The 18,016-nt window shown below is 40.8% G+C and overlaps 2 protein-coding genes across 14 annotated transcripts in view; one reads left to right on the top strand and one right to left on the bottom strand.

The window, feature by feature from the left end:
- ap3b2 (adaptor related protein complex 3 subunit beta 2) overlaps positions 1-8,841 on the bottom strand; it is a 21,662-nt gene extending 12,821 nt beyond the window's left edge. For 6 of the 10 annotated variants that reach the window (XM_088418019.1, XM_088418020.1, XM_088418021.1 and 3 more), the window contains exons 1-7: positions 8,563-8,841; positions 2,881-2,956; positions 2,485-2,559; positions 2,184-2,279; positions 1,327-1,487; positions 1,161-1,227; positions 355-537 (exon numbers count right to left, since the gene is read on the bottom strand). In XM_088418019.1, the coding sequence (XP_088274145.1) occupies positions 355-537; positions 1,161-1,227; positions 1,327-1,487; positions 2,184-2,279; positions 2,485-2,559; positions 2,881-2,956; positions 8,563-8,675 (771 nt within the window). In that variant the 5' untranslated portion in view covers positions 8,676-8,841. Of the gene's footprint in view, positions 1-354; positions 538-1,160; positions 1,228-1,326; positions 1,488-2,183; positions 2,280-2,484; positions 2,560-2,880; positions 2,957-5,936; positions 6,242-8,562 lie in introns of those variants that run through there. The other 4 variants (XM_088418016.1, XM_088418017.1, XM_088418018.1 and 1 more) reach the window with 1 other exon arrangement.
- Positions 8,276-18,016, top strand: dnai4 (dynein axonemal intermediate chain 4). 4 transcript variants are annotated; one of them, XM_088418028.1, is made up of 17 exons: positions 8,276-8,728; positions 9,715-9,862; positions 11,351-11,508; positions 11,798-11,886; positions 11,964-12,117; positions 12,745-12,884; positions 12,974-13,120; positions 14,579-14,764; positions 14,841-15,121; positions 15,642-15,722; positions 16,000-16,154; positions 16,302-16,465; positions 16,659-16,780; positions 16,857-16,955; positions 17,035-17,261; positions 17,397-17,550; positions 17,636-18,016. In XM_088418028.1, exons 2-17 carry the CDS (start codon positions 9,725-9,727, stop codon positions 17,684-17,686), a joined length of 2,346 nt encoding a protein of 781 aa, XP_088274154.1. In that variant the 5' UTR covers positions 8,276-8,728; positions 9,715-9,724; the 3' UTR covers positions 17,687-18,016. The 4 variants fall into 4 exon arrangements, with proteins under 4 accessions (XP_088274154.1, XP_088274153.1, XP_088274156.1 ...); XM_088418027.1 differs by lacking the exon at positions 8,276-8,728 and adding an exon at positions 9,496-9,601; XM_088418029.1 differs by lacking the exon at positions 8,276-8,728 and having other exon boundaries at positions 9,748-9,887.

Genomic DNA, 18,016 nt, shown 5'->3' with positions numbered 1-18,016 from the left:
AAGGCCACTTTGACATTCTTCACAATTAATTTATATACAAAAATGTTCTAAACTCAATCCAAAAGCCAATACAGAAAAAGATAAGGCAGTTAAGATTGGCAGGATTCTCTATTATATATCAGTAATTGGATGTAATTTGAGTAATTATTGTATTTCTTTGACCAAAGATCTAGTTCTACTCTGTCTTTTTTGCATTGTCAAGCAGCCTAGATTCCCTGTAGCAACATACTGCCTTTGACAGGTCTTAGTACTACATGAGATATTATGTTTTAGGGGACGCGCCTCACCACGGTGGACTAGATGTTGTGATGTGTCTGATGTGCTGGCTCGGTCATTTAGAAAACTTAAACTCACATTGATGTTGGGGTTGAGGAACTGCGTCCTGGCGTAGCGCGTCAGCATGTTGATGATGACCACTTGGCCCCACTCCTCCACGTCAATCAGGAGGTTGCACAGCTTCCTGTAGTTCTTGTGGATCAAGTCAATGCGCTCCGGACACACCTCTTCAAAAGCCATAACAACGCTGCCTGCCACCAGCTGTGATGCCACATGGTCATATTAACAAAGGTGTGATTTCAAGCTTTTTTTGCAGATATCGAGCGTTTTAACAGAAATCCCTGGTTGTTGTTAGCAATTTTATACTTTATGCAGCAGAGCAAGATACAAGCAAAAAGCAAATATCTGTGAATGATGTCGCTCCCTCATTAAAAAAGGATTTGTAATTGCCTATAACAAAATAAAGAATAAAAAAAGTATTAATACCAAGAATCATGCACACAAAATCATTAACCCATCCTACAAATACAACTATTCAGTAGCTAAATTATGCTACGCTAACATAATGTCAAAAAATTGGGCTATTAGCTGGATTGAGAAAAAAAAACATGATTTCAGTTTCACTGTAACTTTACAAAGTGCATTCAAGTTCCACCAACAAAACGACATCTCAAACGTAGATGAAAAAGCACAGTAAATATATTCAAATTAAAAATAACCAAGGATAAATTTCAATGTCCCTGTCGCAGCAAATTGACATGATTTATACAAAGACAATCCCAAGATACGTCTTTTCAGTCACTCATTTGTGATTACCTTATTTTGGTGAGTTAATTTAAGAGTGGAAAATATGAAGAAAAACAAAATAATAAATAAATACTCACAGTGGTTTTATCAGCAAGGAGTTTCTCGATGACTTCGATCAGCTGGTCCTTCTGTTCTGGATCCAGACTGAAAATACACAAGGATCAATGGCCATTTTGGACTCACAATTTTTAAATTTCTTGCCAAGACTTTAATCCAAAGGAAACCCCTCATGAGAAAGCACACCTGTAGAGTTTAGGGATGGCATGGGCAGCAGTCTTCCGAACATATGGGGACATGTCGGAAGCGGCTTCTTTAATCGCCAACATCATTATGGGAACAATGATGGTGACTCGGATGCTGGAGAGAACTCGCAGAGCGCTGGCTCGGATCAGCTGGTTGGGATCCTATGAAAGTAGAGGGTGTGAATTTTCTCACAAAAAGGTTTAAATTCTTGATCTAACATTTATCATACAATAATACTGTTTGATATTTGTAAACATGTAACATTGTACTCTGTATGATTTTTATTTTACTTAATAGTTAGTAGTTAGTTAGTTAGTTATTCTTAGTTTTAACATGTGCCTTGTGATTGGCTGGCGACCAGTTAAGGGTGTACCCCATCTCGGGTAGCTGAAATAGATCCAACTTTCTAATGAGTCTTGAAAATGTAAGCGCTTCAGAGAATGGAAGGATGAGTGCATATTTCAAGATTTTGAATTTTTAAAATATTGCTCATGACTGCTTTGGATCCTTTTCAAATTTGCAAGTGTGCCTAATGTGGTGATCAGTGGTTCTCGAATCGAAGTATGTTCACCCCTGCGGGTAGGTGAAAGGCACTTCAGGTGGAATGTGAGATGAATGGGGTGTCTGTTGGGATAAATAAACATGTCAAATGTTAGCTTTTTAATGCCATAGAAGGAATAGCACATGTTCCTTTTCAAATTAAGAACAAATTATATGGAACATGAACCATGTTATTGTTAAACAAAAAATAAAATAAACATTAATGATACGATCTGACATCCCTGAAGATCCAAGACACTGTCCACCACCAGAGAAAAATAAAAGGGCACACAGCAGCACCACCTTGTGTTGTGTACCTTCAAGCCTCGCTGGAAGGTGGAAATGGAGAGCAGCGCGAGGTCTTGCTGTTCCTCAGCGTAGCGCACAAGGTAAACGTAGACCAACTTCTTCACCTGCGAGCAGAGAGGGGGACAAAAAAAGGCAATTATTTTCATTTCCAAGCGAGGCGAAAAGTAACACGGGGATAACAGGGAAGGAGAAGGGAAGAAAATTACTATTTCCTTCAGGTGAGATAAACCCAAACCACAAGAGGCTGTGCAAGTATGATAAGCACTGAGCTAGTGAAGAAATTACACAGAGGAAGAGGATGATGCATACCTCAATATTTTTACAAGCTACATTTTTCACCACTGCAGGGAAGAGGTCTGACGCATTTTTACCTCGAGCGATCATCTGTGGGAAAACACAAAAGCACCAACTCAGGATTTCACACGCAGGGAATTTGGTCTTTTACAGTATATCGCTTCGCACTCATGATTTGCAAACCCGCTCCTGCGGGGATACAGACCAAGCAGGCAGCGGCAGCATTATGAATATTTAACAGCCGACTGTATCTTTGCCGCCGCAGTTTACGCTCCAAAACACCTTTAGCCGGTCTCTTAAAGTTTGGGGACATTAACTGCAGTAGAGCAAGCGGTTAGTCTTCAGTGTCCGTGTCCAATTAAAAACCAAGCTGTGTTTTGGCAAAATCCCACTGAGAAAATGATTACTCACTGCCACGATGCGTTTCATGGCCTCCAGCTTCAGAGAGTCTTTGTTGCTGTCCAACATCTCCTTCAGGTCGTCGTGTCTGAAAGGGAAGAAAAAAAAAACAGTACACAGCGTTATTGCAGATATATGTTTGCCAGTAGGCTATGAATTTCTTGAGTTTGCCACCTTTGTCGCACACAAGACGCTTGGTCAGGCTCTGACCTTGTGGAGCCGACTTATGAACGTTTTGTGTTTTATAGAAAACCACCAAAAATTGCTGCCATGTGCCACCCACACATGATGACAAAAAAATCCTTCATGATCATTTTAAGTTCATAAGTTTTACTAGTGTAAATGTCCAATGAGTGGATAACATTACAATAACACAGACATAGAACACATGCAAAAACAACCAACTAAATAGGCTGTGAGAGTAATATCCATCATGTTTTGCAAAGAGTAAATATTACATATGCATGTGAGTATTGTTATATTGTCTACAGGTGTTGCAACACCATTTGTGTGCAAATATCTGCTTCAATGGTTGTAAAACAACAAATACTGAGACAAGCTGTTAACATATCAATCGCATTTTTATTGTTAGTCTTAAGCTAACAGGTCATTTTTAAAGCAAAGTTCTTAAGTATAAATATATATATATGTTCAATTCAGGGCCACTAGTCTAGATGGGACATTCTGATTAATATTGCGTATGCAGAGTATGAATTAACAACTAAATTAGCAACTATATCTCCTTGTTTTTTATTTATCTTATGGGCGACCATTTTTCCACTTGCTGTTGACTAAAAATGACACCACAAATCCCCAAATCCCAGTGCTCAGGTAACCGAATGTCATATGACCTAACTGAGAAAACGGGTGAGCCATGATTGGTTTGTCTGGGGCAACTGTGATGTCATGTTCAGGAGACAGCCAGTGACAACATGGCTGCCCCTCGAGCCGGATAAAAAAAATATTGATTTTGCTGCTTAATTCACATTTGACTAGCACTATTGGAATCACTTTGTGTTTAGATTAGTGGATGCACATAGAACACTTTATAGTAAACATAATTTTTGAATTGACTTTGCCTTCCCCTTTAAACAGATTGAGCCTTCTTATTCAATGGCGACATGTAAATCGAAAAACTCTTACGTCGGACCTCTCATATCATCACTGGACTTAATTCTAAATTGGAATAAAATGGCCACTCCAAACCAAAATGGCAGACTTACAGGTTCTTTTTAGTGACCTCCCCTGATCCTCAATCGTCTCAAATGCCAACTAAATGTGTTCTGTCATGCAACCAACTTTGAGGAGTTGTTTTCCCCATTAATTCAATTCACCAATACAATATGGGATATTCACAACTCGTGAAAAGAATGTAGTATGGCATGAATCAAGCGTGAATTATGGTGTTTAAGTCCATAAGGCTGCACAAGGATCATTCGATTGCTTTCCACAAAGCAGTTTCCACGGCAACCAGATGTGCAGCAAAATGATTTTCAAATGCCAGGCATCCATGGATGGAACATATGTCCATAGTAACCACCTAAACAGCTAAAGCTCATTTGTATATTAGATCCTACTAATTAAATGGGTGTCGTATTGTCATTGACTCGCTTGAATAAACAGGTTCTAGTTCAAACAAGAATAGCTGCAGTATCAAATGAATTTTACCTATTTTGGTGGTTGGGGACTCAAAATGGCACGCTGAAGAAGACTGGGAGAATGTATTGCTGATGATTTCATCAAGAACAACTGAATCTTGGGGGTGGCATTTCCATCACTGGAAAAAATAAGGCTCACCATGGAAGAGACTCTCAATGAGCCGTTTGTGGAATTATGTAACCAGTGGTCAACCCATCACCCCACAGTCTGAGACCAAACTGGAAATAGCTGCCCTACCATCTCACAGGAACGTGTGACCAGTCAGGTGAGGAGCGGTATCTCCTGCACTCGATGGATGAAACTGATATTGAGTCATCTCGACAGGACATTTTTCATTAAAGGACTCCACCGTCCAGCCTCTGTCCATTTTAAAAAACAAATCTCCAAAACATTGGCTTGAGAAAATGCACCTGGTTGTCCAAGTCAGCAGAATGTGATGAACAAAGCCACTGGGCAGCAAATACAATGAAAACAGCAAGGGCTGTAACATTGAACCCTGTGGAACACCATATGACAACAGAGCAAAACAGGACTAAGAGCTACCAAGGCTGACACAAAAAGGTCTGTCTGACAAATATGATCCAAACCACTAGAGCACTAACCAGTTCAACACCTTGTTGCCACTTCGGCGAGCTGCGGAACATTTCTGCCCCAATTCCAAAGGTATTTTAGGTTAATGTGAAATTAACCTTGGGTAAGGAAACTCAGATTGTGTTTCATTCCAAAATACTGTTAATAATTCGATACCAACTGTTGCCTCTTTAATTCTGGATGTACAAACAGCTCTAAATTATTTAACCACAGTTGCACCCTGGGTTTCTGGTTACCTGCAAAAAAAAATCCCCCAGGAACTTTTGCACGACAATAGAAACATGCTGCAACACTTTTTTTTTTAAAGGTAGCAAATATGAAAATGTATTTGCATGACTCTGATGAAACATTCAAAGTGTCTAAATGCATTATACTGTATACACAAAAGAAGCTGAGACACCTTGTGTGGATTGCTTTGCTTATTGTGTTAAGGATATTAGGCAGGAGGTCCAAGCAACAGTGTGCATTATTAATGAACCAAGCAGCTCTTAAATGCTCCAACATAAAATAATAACTTGTGAGCTGCACCTAGTGGATAAAAAATCTCTACTATTTATAACTTTTGCATATCGATGTGACAACCTCTTACACTTGCAAAATCAGCACTTTTGTCTGAATGTAATGGCCCTTACCGCTCTGGCTCATCTCCTGAAAAGTTGTATGAAACAGTCAATCACTCATCTTTAAATATTGGATTATTCTAGAGGTGCAACAAATGACTGATTGACAACGTGATTATCAAATCAATTGACGACTCCTTCGCCTAATAGAAGCTCATTGACAAACCAGCACATTCGAGATTCTGGCGACTATCCTACCGCAATGGTTGACTTTGGGAACTCCCATTACCGCCGCCACTTTCCTCCAGTGGCGCTCGTTCCTCCTGATCTCTCCCCCCGTCACTGCCTCCTCCTCCTCCACCGCCGCTCCCTGAGCGGAGGTGGCGCAGCTCATCAGGCCTCACCGCGCTGTACCAGGTCTGCTGGCCGCCGTCGGGGGTCAGCACCGGACTCTTGTCCTCCTCGTGGCCCTGAACCTGACTCTGGACCGTCTTCACCATATTTACTGCGTTCACGGGCAGCTGCAGCAGCTTCTGCATGGCCGTCATCTTTTTTTTTTATTCTTTATATGAAAACTTTGCGGGATCCCCGTTGAGGCGGTGACGCAAAATGCCGGTAGCTCCTCTTGTGTTGTTTCCAAAACGGCTAAACACAAGTACCATTTTCTAGTCCAGTGTGAACATCTTACGCAGGGATGACGCAACAAGCCAACAAGAAGTGCTCTACTTTCAGCAAAGACAGGCGTCTCCGTGGCGACAGGGACACGGTAATCCGAATCTGATTGCCGGGGGATCCTTTCCGTTCCTGCTCAAATTCCTGCCTCTGTTGCAGCTGCGTCTGACTGAGCTGCCATCAGCCGCTCTGTAAAAAGGATGCTCGACACAGAGGGGCGTGGAGCCCATGGCGACCCCTCCCCGCTGTTCACGTGCTCGCTGTTGCAGAGCCGGCCTCTCCCTGTCGCTCAGTCATTGCACACACACACATAAAAGAGCTCGCTCATGACACGACGCTACAATAGCAACGCATTCCCGGCAGCCATCACCGCCGTCAACAGCTTTTTTGATCCTGTATCCCTCGACTCATTATAACCATTGCAGTTTTTTTCTTTAATATTGCTATTTTCTTCATCTAACATGACTCAGCAGCACTCGGAAGTCTCCCAACCCAAACAGGATGAAAATGAGTCCTCCTGTGATTATCTGCCAAAGCTCGGTCGGCTTTTGCTGCAAGCATAATTTTCAAAGGAGACGTGATTCAATTTTCAGAAGTCTTAATTAGGGCTGCACTATGCAGGGTGCTTCATAAAATTTGATATGACCAGAGATGAAAATATGATACAAATTACATGGTCATGGTTAATGAAGCCAAACAGGCTTAATATTAAACAATGTAAGATTTATTCCTCCAAAATTGTAAAGAAAAACTCACAGAAATGTGGATTTCATAGCCAATTTCACAAATGTTCAATATACACGCCACCTTAAACATGGCACATGCCAATTAGGTTCTGACTTTACAGATTATCCTATTGGCTAATGAAGTAAATTTAATTGAAAAAAATGCATTTAAAAATAAAAATGTGCATGTGAGGTGCCGCTAGCAGTTGCCATTCTCATGTAACACTATAATATACAGTATGTGACTTTGAATATAAGTGGCTTTAAAAGGTAGCGCCTGGAAGTCAATTTTCGGAGCTCATGGCAACAACACAAATATCAATTTTACTCGAGGTGTTTGCAGAATGTTCAAGTATCGGCCAAAACTGTGCTAACATTGCCCTCTGCTGTTCATGCATCCACTGGCACAGGAACTGCCAAGTTCCTGACAGAGAAACTCGGGTGTCACGATTCACCAAAATTCACAACATTTTCACAAATAGGTTAATAACACCCTTGATGTGTTGCATAGAACTCATAGCATATTAGCACAACTAAAATACTGTACAGCGCTGTCAACGTGTTGTGTTATAAGTAATTGTTTAACAAATCCCACACTACAATACCGACTGATAGATCAAACAATGCAGTGGACTAGTGAATGCCTAACACCTTTGTGTTCTAGAGTACTGGAAAACACTCACAAATACTCAAAAGCCTAATCAAACAGCACACCATTTCTAGTCAAATGTTAAGATGACATGAATGTGTTTCGAAAACCAAAAGGAAAGTCCCAATGCAACCTAATTTTGAAAATCAAATAACTTGGCAACGTATTAGGAAGAAAGAAACATCCAAACTGTAATTTTTGTAAATGAAACGATCTCAACATAACATCTTTAGTATAGCTAGTGGAGGAGTCCCATCTTTTTGAAATGGTAGACATCAAATTTTAAACGAATGTGTATTTGCAAATACGCAATTTATCAGTTTGAAGGTTAAATATCTTGCATGTATTCACTTAGTGAGTGATCACTGGAATAAAACAATGCCCTGCTGTACGTTTATGGGTGCATGACGTAATTATCAACCTATATAATGGAAAGGAAGTTGAAAAACATCTCGGATGCCAAACCGCGAATATGCGGGGGTTCGCTGTTAAAGTATTTTGGAGTAGGGGGGCGCTGTCCAGTACGGATGGTGCTGAATAAAATGGAGTCAAGGCCTGCTCATGATGATTTGTAAACGGACTTTTACTACGTCTCGTAACACAACTTTAACACGTTGGTTTAATATGACACGAATTCGAGCCTTAATTGTTTGTTTTTCGAACAACAACGACGTTCGAGCGACATTAGAGCAAACCAAATCACGACCAGCACACAGCGAATCCGAAGGTGGTGGTGCTGTGCATTTACAGTATCGAAACTAGCTTACTTCAAGCCAGATGTTGACATTGAAATAACAGTCAAAATGGACGTCAGAAAAAGACATTAGCGCGAGCGCACCTTTTATAGTCCGAGGAGAAAATCCCGCCACTCGCCGGGTCGTGGCCATATTCGGGCTCTCCGACGCTGGAGGACCCCCCTTTCTCGTCGTTGAAGGCCGAACTGGCGGACATGCTGGTGGCGTTTCAGTGTCTTCGACCTCCCGCCGAGGCGACCGAGATTTTCGGTGAGGCAATACCGACTGTTCCGAGGCCCTGAAAGGCGCCCAGGCACCGTGTAATCCCTGGGAGGAAGGGGATAATAGTTGGAAGAGACGCGGGTGAAACGAAGGTGGGGAGGAAGGGGGTGGAGGGGGGGTCGGTGATGCGCAAATCACGTGACAGAAAACCCGGAAGTTCTTCGGGTATTCCAAACCGAACCAATTTGACTAAATGTTGTTAATAATATTTTGTAAAACGTCTCAATTTCGTCTGCGTGTGTGTGTATGTTTGTTGCTGTTTAGCTACGAAAAAAACATTGTTTTCAACTTCACATTAGACATTTAAATATTTATCCCAAAATGAATCGACAATATTTCACGTACAAAAATTAACATTTAAATAATACATACATATTCATGTACCTATGTTCACTAATAAGTACATCTTAAATTTTCACGAATATGGAAGGTACCTTGGCTCTTCTTCAGAAGACAATTTAATTATATTAAACTACATGACACTTGTACATATATACTGGACATTAGAAAATATTGTAGAATGTAGATAAATATTATATGAGTAATTTTTATCATTACGCTTTTATTCTATTGTTTCCCGCGGGCTGGGTATGCTATTCATTAATCATTCATTAATTAGAATAAAATCATGGTGGACAATATTGTTTTTTTATATAGTAAAATTAAAACTAAAAACAGCTGCCGCGTATTTTTTGCTGCACATGCTACGCATGCGCAGTGTTGCTCATATTGTTGTCACGGCAACAAAAAACAAAGCCGAGCCCAAGACCAGTTTGAATACTTAAGGTGTAAAAACAAAACCAAAAGGGGTTAGCATTAAAAAAACAAAACAAAGATGAAGCTTAACAGTTCAACACTAACGTACGTACATAAATAGTCTTAACTTGTGACCATTATATGAAACAAAGTTGCGGTCATACAAGTGATGCTAACCTGACAGTTTCTGCTTCTTTTTCCTTTGTTTCGTCTTCTAGCTCCTCTCGGATGATGAGAGGATCCATTTCGGGGATGCAGCGAGTCCACCAGAGTTCAAGAAGCTTCTCGGGTTTTAATAGCCGTAAAGGCTCCAGGATGCTTTCGGACAGCAGAATGGGTCGAACCGCTCATAGGAAAGCCATCCGGGTAACTTCATTGGACTCTTCATTAGGTACACTTTAACAATCGAGATCCAATAGAGAATGTTAAGAAGTTTCAGATTATACTTAACGATTTCGTGTTTATATTGTTCTGTTATTACTATTTACGCCTGGACATGTTTCTCCTGTGGTCATGTGATCTTCGTAGCAACCGCCTAGCAACCAATCACAAGTTGTTTTTCATTCCTCCACTACCAATCAGGACTCTGTTTACATTATCATAGGTTGTTTTGCTCTTTCAACGGTCAGTCGGCAGGTATCGTTGTAACGGACAGTCATTTTCCTGCTTTCAATTATTCGGTGGATTATCACATTCCTTTCATCATTATTCCGTGCGTCCATGAGAATGTAAGTACAGTTTGAATATGTTGTCCGTTCGTGGTTTGGATACATGTTTACGTTTGCACTGCTTCACTTGTCCATTAACGTCTAAGTTGTTATTGCATTTAAGTTTGGTATAATTGCTAAAGGCAAATATACCGTACTTTTCATACTTCACTTTTAGTATTCATGTCAAAGTTACATCCCCAAAATGTACGTATTTGTCGAATGTTTGCCGTGTGTGCAGACGTGATTCTTACTAGTAAAGGAGTGACGTCACCGCCCACCTATTCATCTCCATTAACCCTTTCCTACCTAACGCACATTTGGAACGATTGGGTTTAATTCATTCTTCCTATCATTGTACGGTATGTTTGCCTGTATTGTTTATGTTATTCTATGCTAATATAGAGTAATGTGAGAATATGATGTAACATATTGTACAATTTTAGTTATGTTAGTTATCATTGTTTAGTGAATGTTCTCTGCTCTCCTTTGCAGAGACCACACAAACACAAACAATCAATTACACACACAATCAATCACACACCCACAATCGAACACACACACACACACCAACCCAGATAAATAAATAGAACATTATATACAAATAAAGAGTGGCATGAGAGTGTGCATCATTTATGTTCTGGCCGGACAACCTGATAAGATTCAGGATCCTCTGAATCAGTCAAATACAGTCCTTTCAAGGAGGTCACAAGTTTGGGCGCTATTCCGACACCTCCATTACAGAGAAAATCTTAAATTTACGAAATATATTAATGTCACAATTTGTTAATTAATTTGTTCAAATGTACTGCATCATACTATTTTTTTTCTTACATTAAAAACTAAGGTTGAAATTATTGTATTGGATCGTATTAGATTGATCACGGATATTAGTGAAGGGAACAAACCTAGTTCAGGTTATTTTGAGCAAACAAAATCTTCAATCACATTTTCTCGAGGAAATAAATGACTACTATCACATTTTATATGGCACAAACATCTTAATATTCTCAGTCGTCAAACAAAAAAAAAGGTAACAGCTGTTCTAGGTAAAATAAAAATAAGAAAGTCACATATATGAATGAGACATAAACGGCAGTAGATTTCTTCCCAGAAAGTAGCTCATTTTGTGTCGTTTTCTTTTCAGGTGCATGATGAGGATGGCAATGATGTCACACCGCGGCCCCTGTACGAGCCCGAGCCCAAGGACCCGCACGGCAAACTACAGAAATCCTTCTTTGATGATTACTACTCCAGATTTGACACTTCTAGATCCTCTTCGTGCTTCTTCGTGCCTTCCTCCGGGTAACAAATCATCACACTCACCTGCTAATTCAAGTAATAAAATCAGCTCATCTTTGATTGAATTAAAAAAAAATAGAATACAATTGATAAACTGCAAACAAAATAAAAATCTACCAACTTTTATTATTTGAAGGAAATAAAAAAAAAAAATCACATTTATTATTTGAAAGGAAAATCTCCCACGTAATAATTTGAGGAATTAAGTAACTACTATTTGAGAAAATACAAATCTATTAAATGATTAGAAGAAATAAAAATGCACTTCAAGTATCTTTTTCTTGCTTTCCAGGACATGTCGGTGGAGCAGCAGTCTGCCGAGCATGTCGGCCGCTCAAACCGGGGTGGGCTTTCTCAAGTTGGACACCAGCCCGCCATATGGTTGCTACTTTGTCACAATTTGACATCCTCCCGGGGTGGCAAATCAGCCTATATCATGTTCTTTGTTCTCTTCCCAGATTCAGCGAGACACACCGGGATTCAACTGGCACCGGAGGAGATTTCTGCAGATCAGGTGGTGAACATCTACTTGACGGAGACAGAAACCATCATCCTCCTAGATCTGCACACCGTTTGTATGTCCGAAGAGGCTGAAAATGCTCAGGCCATTAAGTCAGTGAACACTTTGTTTTTACATACTTTATACCACTTCTTTACATGTGAAACATTCCCTAGTGTGTTTTCTTTAACCCCTGGGTATCAGTGGTCATATGGTCAAACTTCACCATCAAATAAATCCCATTTGTAAGGATTTAGAAATGAACGCACGGTGTCGTTTTGAACATTTACTTGTTTTGAGAATTTAGAGTGATTTTTTTAGCCTCCTAGTATTTTTTTTATGCTTTTTGTTAGATGTGTCCAGCCCAATAGCCCAAATCGGGTAGAAATTGACATCCAGTGTTTTTCAAATTTGAAAAATAATATGGAATCAATTGTAATCAAAAAACCAGCCAATCGTTTTCCAAGATCCAAGCGCTAGTACATCAATAAATAAAGTAAGAGTAAAGTGAATCCATAATGATATGATACAAAAACGTTGCGGGATCTTTGCTGAGGCAAAAACCTTTGTTATGTTTTATCTTGGTCACAGGGGTGTGTAGACTTTTTATGACTACCATAAATAAAAAAACGTTACCAGAAGAATGTACAATATCACAAAAACAAATGGTAACATTGCAAGCATAAACCCGGAGCAAAGCCCCCAAAATGCAGTTAATATCGCCATGTGTGTATCTTTAGGGAGAGTAACGCCCTCTACATCGAGCTGTGCAATAACAGACTGGGCAACGACAAGTACGTCGAGCGAGCTATGCAGACATTTGTCGGCGCGGCCAAAAATAAAAAACTCCAGAGCGAAAACATTGTGATGCATGATCAAGGTAAAAACAGCAATAATAACCACACGTGATCTGCTATCGGCTCTCTGTATTCCGGTTTGATTTTTTTTTTTTTTTTTTTTTTTCCACAGGCACTATTGCCACTATTTGGGAAATTTTCGACTCTTTCCAAATGGAGGCTCCGAAAATGGAGAAGGCCGATGTGGAAGGCGACTCGGATGTTAGCAGCGAGTCATCAGCGGAGGAAAGTGACAGTAGTATCAGCACAGTCAGCAGCAGTAAGGGAAAAAAAAAATAACCACTTTGATTTTCATCCCCAATGACCCACAAAAAAAGTAAATCAGTTCATATCGCATCAATCAGCAGTGATTTCCATTAGTGGTTCTGAACCATTTTTTTCAATTTCGTAACGCATGTGAAATATTTTGTTTTCAGTCAAGTACCCTCTAAGCAGCGCGAAGCATTTTAGGATGTAAAAAAAATATATATTTGTAGCACTATTTCTAGGCATATTTTATTAAGCTGCTCCTAATATCATCTGTTTTATTTCTGGCCCGTCTACCACAAAATTGTGTCACTAATAACAATGCATATCTGTATAAAGGACTTAGATCATGATATTTTTACACTTTCCACAGTTAAATTACATCTAAATTACAATGGCGATCTAATTTTTTTTTACTAAATATGGGTTTTATGGCACTGACATTTCTAACCAAAAAATGAAACGTCTTGTTTACTGAAGCAGCACTTCTGACCATGTGGCTACCATGCACCTTTTATGATGTAATTCAATGCTGCCAACCACGAAATATCCATCCAGCCATCCATCATCTTGAGCGTTTACGATCTGAATGACGGTGCCAAAAAGAGGCATTTTACTGACATTAAAATGAAAAAAGTGTGTACAGATGGCACTCACTGACACAGGTTCCTCCTATTAAATTGACCCTTGTGTGAACCCAGTGTTCATAACCACAGTTCTGCCTGCAGGTGACTGACATTGAAGATATAGCGGTGTGCTGCCAAACATTCATTCTAGCCACTTTAGCATTTTCTACAGTAAAATGTTGTACCTAAAAAAAATGAAACGTTAGTGTTTACTTTACTGACTCGGTGCAAAAACTCTCCGACTCTACTCAGGAACCAAAACAAACCTAAAAGACGTTGGCTTAAGTTAGCATGTATTTACTCTTTCAATGGGCATAGTAGGGCAGGTACCAATTTCTTATGTCATACGTTTTTCTCAACTCACGTTTATCTGTTTGGAAGGGGCTTTTTTGAGAGTGCAGAATAAGCAAAGAAGGCTTAGAAATGTGTCAATAAAGGAAAACAACACTTGGGTGGTGTTTAGCATGAGAAATCAATATTATAAGATGGTTAAAGGCTCCAAAAAGTTTATTTTTCATGGTAGGCCCCCTTTAAACTGAACAAAATAAAGACAGATAAGGTTTTGCAAAGCAGTTGCTATAGTAAAATTTAGCAAAAAGGTTGCTTCGCGTTCCAATTAGTTTGCTCTTAATTTGAAAAAAAAATTGTACTGATCCTGTCATGGCAATAAAAAGCATGAAATTAATTTTGCTGATACTTACAGAATCTCACGTACTTCCAGGGGTACTAATACCCCCATTCGAGAACTGTTGATTTGGCATTTGACAATATTTGACATCACAATTGAATAAAATGTCCACTGTGTGAAAAAAGGCTTGTGTTAACTTTATCCTACGTGTGCCCAGCCAGCACCAGTAGCTCCCTGTTCGCCATCAGGATTCCCGGTGGCGATATGAAAGATGAGCCTGAGCTTCAGCTGATCTTCCAGTCGGAGACGTTCCAACGCAACTTGCTCATAATGGAACGCTGTATCGTTGCCAACATTTTTCAATACAAGCTGGCCGCTTACAGAAACCTGCCTGAGATCAAAGGTAGCGCACGCATTCAGGCGGCCTGATGATCGAAGAGGTTTGTTTCAGTGTAACGACGATCCATCTGTGTTTTGAGAACTCCCCTCCGAAACAAAGTCTGAACCAGAGAAGCCCGCCGAGGAGGAGGAGGAAAAGAAAATGGATGAGGAAGAGGAGGTGGGTGAGACGGCGGGCGAGGTGCAGGAGGCCAACGGGGAGGAGCAGGTGAAAGAAGAAGAGGAGGAGAAAAAAGAAGAAGAAGAAGAGGAAAAAGAAGAGGAAGAGCCACAACCATGTCTGGAACTTCTCTGGACCTTCAGTTGCGCACTCACCAAAGGATGGAACATCACCTGCATGGCTTGGAACAAGGAGAACACGGTTTGTTTTTTATTTAATGCTTACACAACATCCCAACTTGCAGTCACGCCATGAAATCTTTTCCCTTTTTTACAGCGCCGCTCTTTTAGATTGATGGACACGCTCAGCAACAGAGTTTTACTGTTATGCTAGCTATGAATTCTGATAAATAATGAAGTGAAGCAGCCTATCGCACTGGCGCGCCACTGTTGCATTGTGGGAAATGTAGGGGTGGTTTGTATAAAACACCTGTGTGATACAAATCAATATCCCGGCGACAGAGAAAACATTTTTGCGAGCCGGATCTTTGACACGTGATTTAGAGTGTCCATTATACCTTCCATGATAGTTTTTGGAATGTGGGAGGAAACTGGAGTGCCCAGCGAAATCCCACACAGGCACGGGGAGAACATGCAAACTCCTCACAGGAAGGCTGGAGATGTAATCGAACCCAGGAACTCTGAACTGTTAGGCGGGCGTGGTAACCATCCTCCACCAAAATAAAACAGGTGATGTTACATGATCTATCTTCTTTCATCAGGATCTGCTAGCAGTGGGCTACGGTGACTTCAACCCGAAAAGCTCAGGCTTGATCTGCTGCTGGTCCATCAAGAACCTGACCGTATGTAGTTTAGAATAATAATCCTGTGCTGAATTGAATCATTGTCCATATCAGTTTTGCTACATACTAGACAGAAAATTCATAAATGCAAAGGGCGAGCTAGCATTGGGATTCACTTCTGAGATTTTAAAATGACATTGAATTATATGTAATTCACATGGATCTATATGATGATTACATGCATCCATGTGAGGACACTGAACACAATAATGATTTCTCACAAGGCGTACTAACAATATACAGGTTTACTGGTTTAAATGTATTGTCCTGTGTGCAGTGGCCGGAGCGTGTGTACCGCTGTCGCAGCGGCATCACCGCATTGGATTTCTCCTCCACCAACCCCGACAAGTTGGCGGTGGGCATGTACGATGGCACGGTCGCCATCTTCAGCGTACGCAATCGAGAAAGCAACACATTTCTCGCCAGCCCCAGGTGAGGCTGTGAGCACTTGTCACAAAGAGTTTCTCACTAAAGTTTTATCTCAGTGGCGGTGTGATATAAAAATTGATACTTTGAATGAAATTGGATTGTTTCACACACACTTCATAATCTCTGAATTTCTGTTATTGTCTTGTGCAGAGATGGCAAAAAAGGGCACGTTCATCCAGTGTGGCACATCACCTGGGCTAAGCAGGAGTTGAGCTTTTCAGAGGAGGAGGACACGGTCGAATCCATTATGTCCGTTTCAGAGGATGGGCGTGTCTTTAAGTGGCTCCTCTGCAGCCACGGCCTGGAAGGCATACGTAGGATACATTCTTTAATTCTCTCTATGTACAGAAATGTCGAAAAATATTGTCAAGTTGCCTATCTATATGTGTTGCTTCGCCTTTTGTGCAACACTGCAGCACAGATGAATTCGATAATTATGTCCATTGTTTCGCATGGTTATTGTTGTACTTTCATTAAGCCAAAATGACTTTTTTTATCGATCATCAGGCATGCTGGAGCTGAGAAGAATCCAGGACGGCATCAAGAAGGCTGAAGGCAACAAAACCAAGAGAGAGGGTATTCTGGTTTCCACCGCAACGCCCGGTCTTTGCTTGGATTTTCAGCCCACAGTAAGTTGAAGTTTTATCCGGCTGCACAGGATTGTTTCATGATCCGATGACAAGATTTTATTGGTACTGCCAATAGGATCCCTCTATCTACTTGGCTGGCACTTCAGAGGGTGTCATCCATAAATGCTCAGTGTCTAACCATCATCATTACCTGGCCCTTTATCAAAAGCACCTCGTAAGTCAGGCACTAACCTGTCACTACGTACCTGCAAATGGTAACGTACCATTTTACTTAGTTTTCCTGCCTCCCGCAGTGCCCTGTCAACCAATTGCAATGGTCCCCGTTCAGCCCCGATGTGTTCCTGAGCGGCTCGGCTGACTGGACCATCCAGCTGTGGAAGGAGGACTGCCTGACGCCGGCGATGGGCTTCACCAGCATCCAGAGTCCCGTGCTGTCCCTCAGGTGGTCCCCGCTGTGGCCCTCGGTGTTTGCTTCCATCAAAAGCGAACAGCTGGAGATCTGGGACTTGAACGCATCTTTGTGAGTCTCGAGTTTCACGTCGACTACAGACGCAGTACAGTTTTCATTTCAAATTAAGAGCAAATTAATTGGAATATTTAAAAAACCCGTGGACTCCATATATGAGAACTCTGAATGTTAACATTTGTTCTCCAGGGTGGACCCGGTCATCGTAAAGCTCGCCCCACTGGGCGTCAACTTAACATCCACGCTTTTCGCCAGCGACTCAGATTGCATTCTGGTCGGGGACTCCAGCGGGAAAGTGAACTTCTATAAGATCCAGAACCTCAGCGTCGGGCCTGGCAAGCCGGTAACGCTGACATCACCGTCGCTGTTCGCATTTCCCTGCGATATCGCTGATGGTTCACTAAACTTTTATTTTCGTCTTCTCCCAGGTGCCAAGTTTGGAGGAACTTGTTCACTTTCCTGCCAGTACTAGTTCGTAGATTTTACGAACATAATATGTGTGAGATTCTATAAAAGTATTTGTTTCAATCGGCTTCAATCAGTGACACATGAGTAGACTTTCACTCCCAATCACACAGGAAATTTCCATACTCATCCTATCTGAAATTGACTCCCATCCTGTCCTGCTCTGTTTCAAAATTACTCCCACTCTCAAAATGCCCCAAGTGTTTTTTTTTTTCCATAAGCGTACTCACACAGCGTAACGGTTTTTTCCTATTAATTTTTCAAAGGATGTTATTTATTTATCAAATGAATTTTAGACCAAGCTTTCACTGTTAAAATGTGCAAATTAAATGGACTACTCTTTG

The sequence above is a fragment of the Hippichthys cyanospilos genome, chromosome 6, assembly GCF_059441005.1.
Source record: "Hippichthys cyanospilos isolate Australia breed blue-spotted pipefish chromosome 6, RoL_Hcya_1.0, whole genome shotgun sequence".
Taxonomy (NCBI): Eukaryota; Metazoa; Chordata; class Actinopteri; order Syngnathiformes; family Syngnathidae; genus Hippichthys; species Hippichthys cyanospilos.
Note: the sequence above shows the minus strand (reverse complement) of the source record. Positions and strands in the feature narration are given on the sequence as shown.

Excerpts from the sequence above, each read along its gene's own strand:
- dnai4 (XM_088418027.1), top strand. The coding sequence starts at position 9,576 with ATGAAGCTTAACAGTTCAACACTAAC. Across the intron at positions 11,887-11,963 it reads GGACACCAGCCCGCCATATG|ATTCAGCGAGACACACCGGG; the intron begins GTTGCTACTTTG and ends TTCTCTTCCCAG. Across the intron at positions 15,122-15,641 it reads CTTGGAACAAGGAGAACACG|GATCTGCTAGCAGTGGGCTA; the intron begins GTTTGTTTTTTA and ends TTCTTTCATCAG.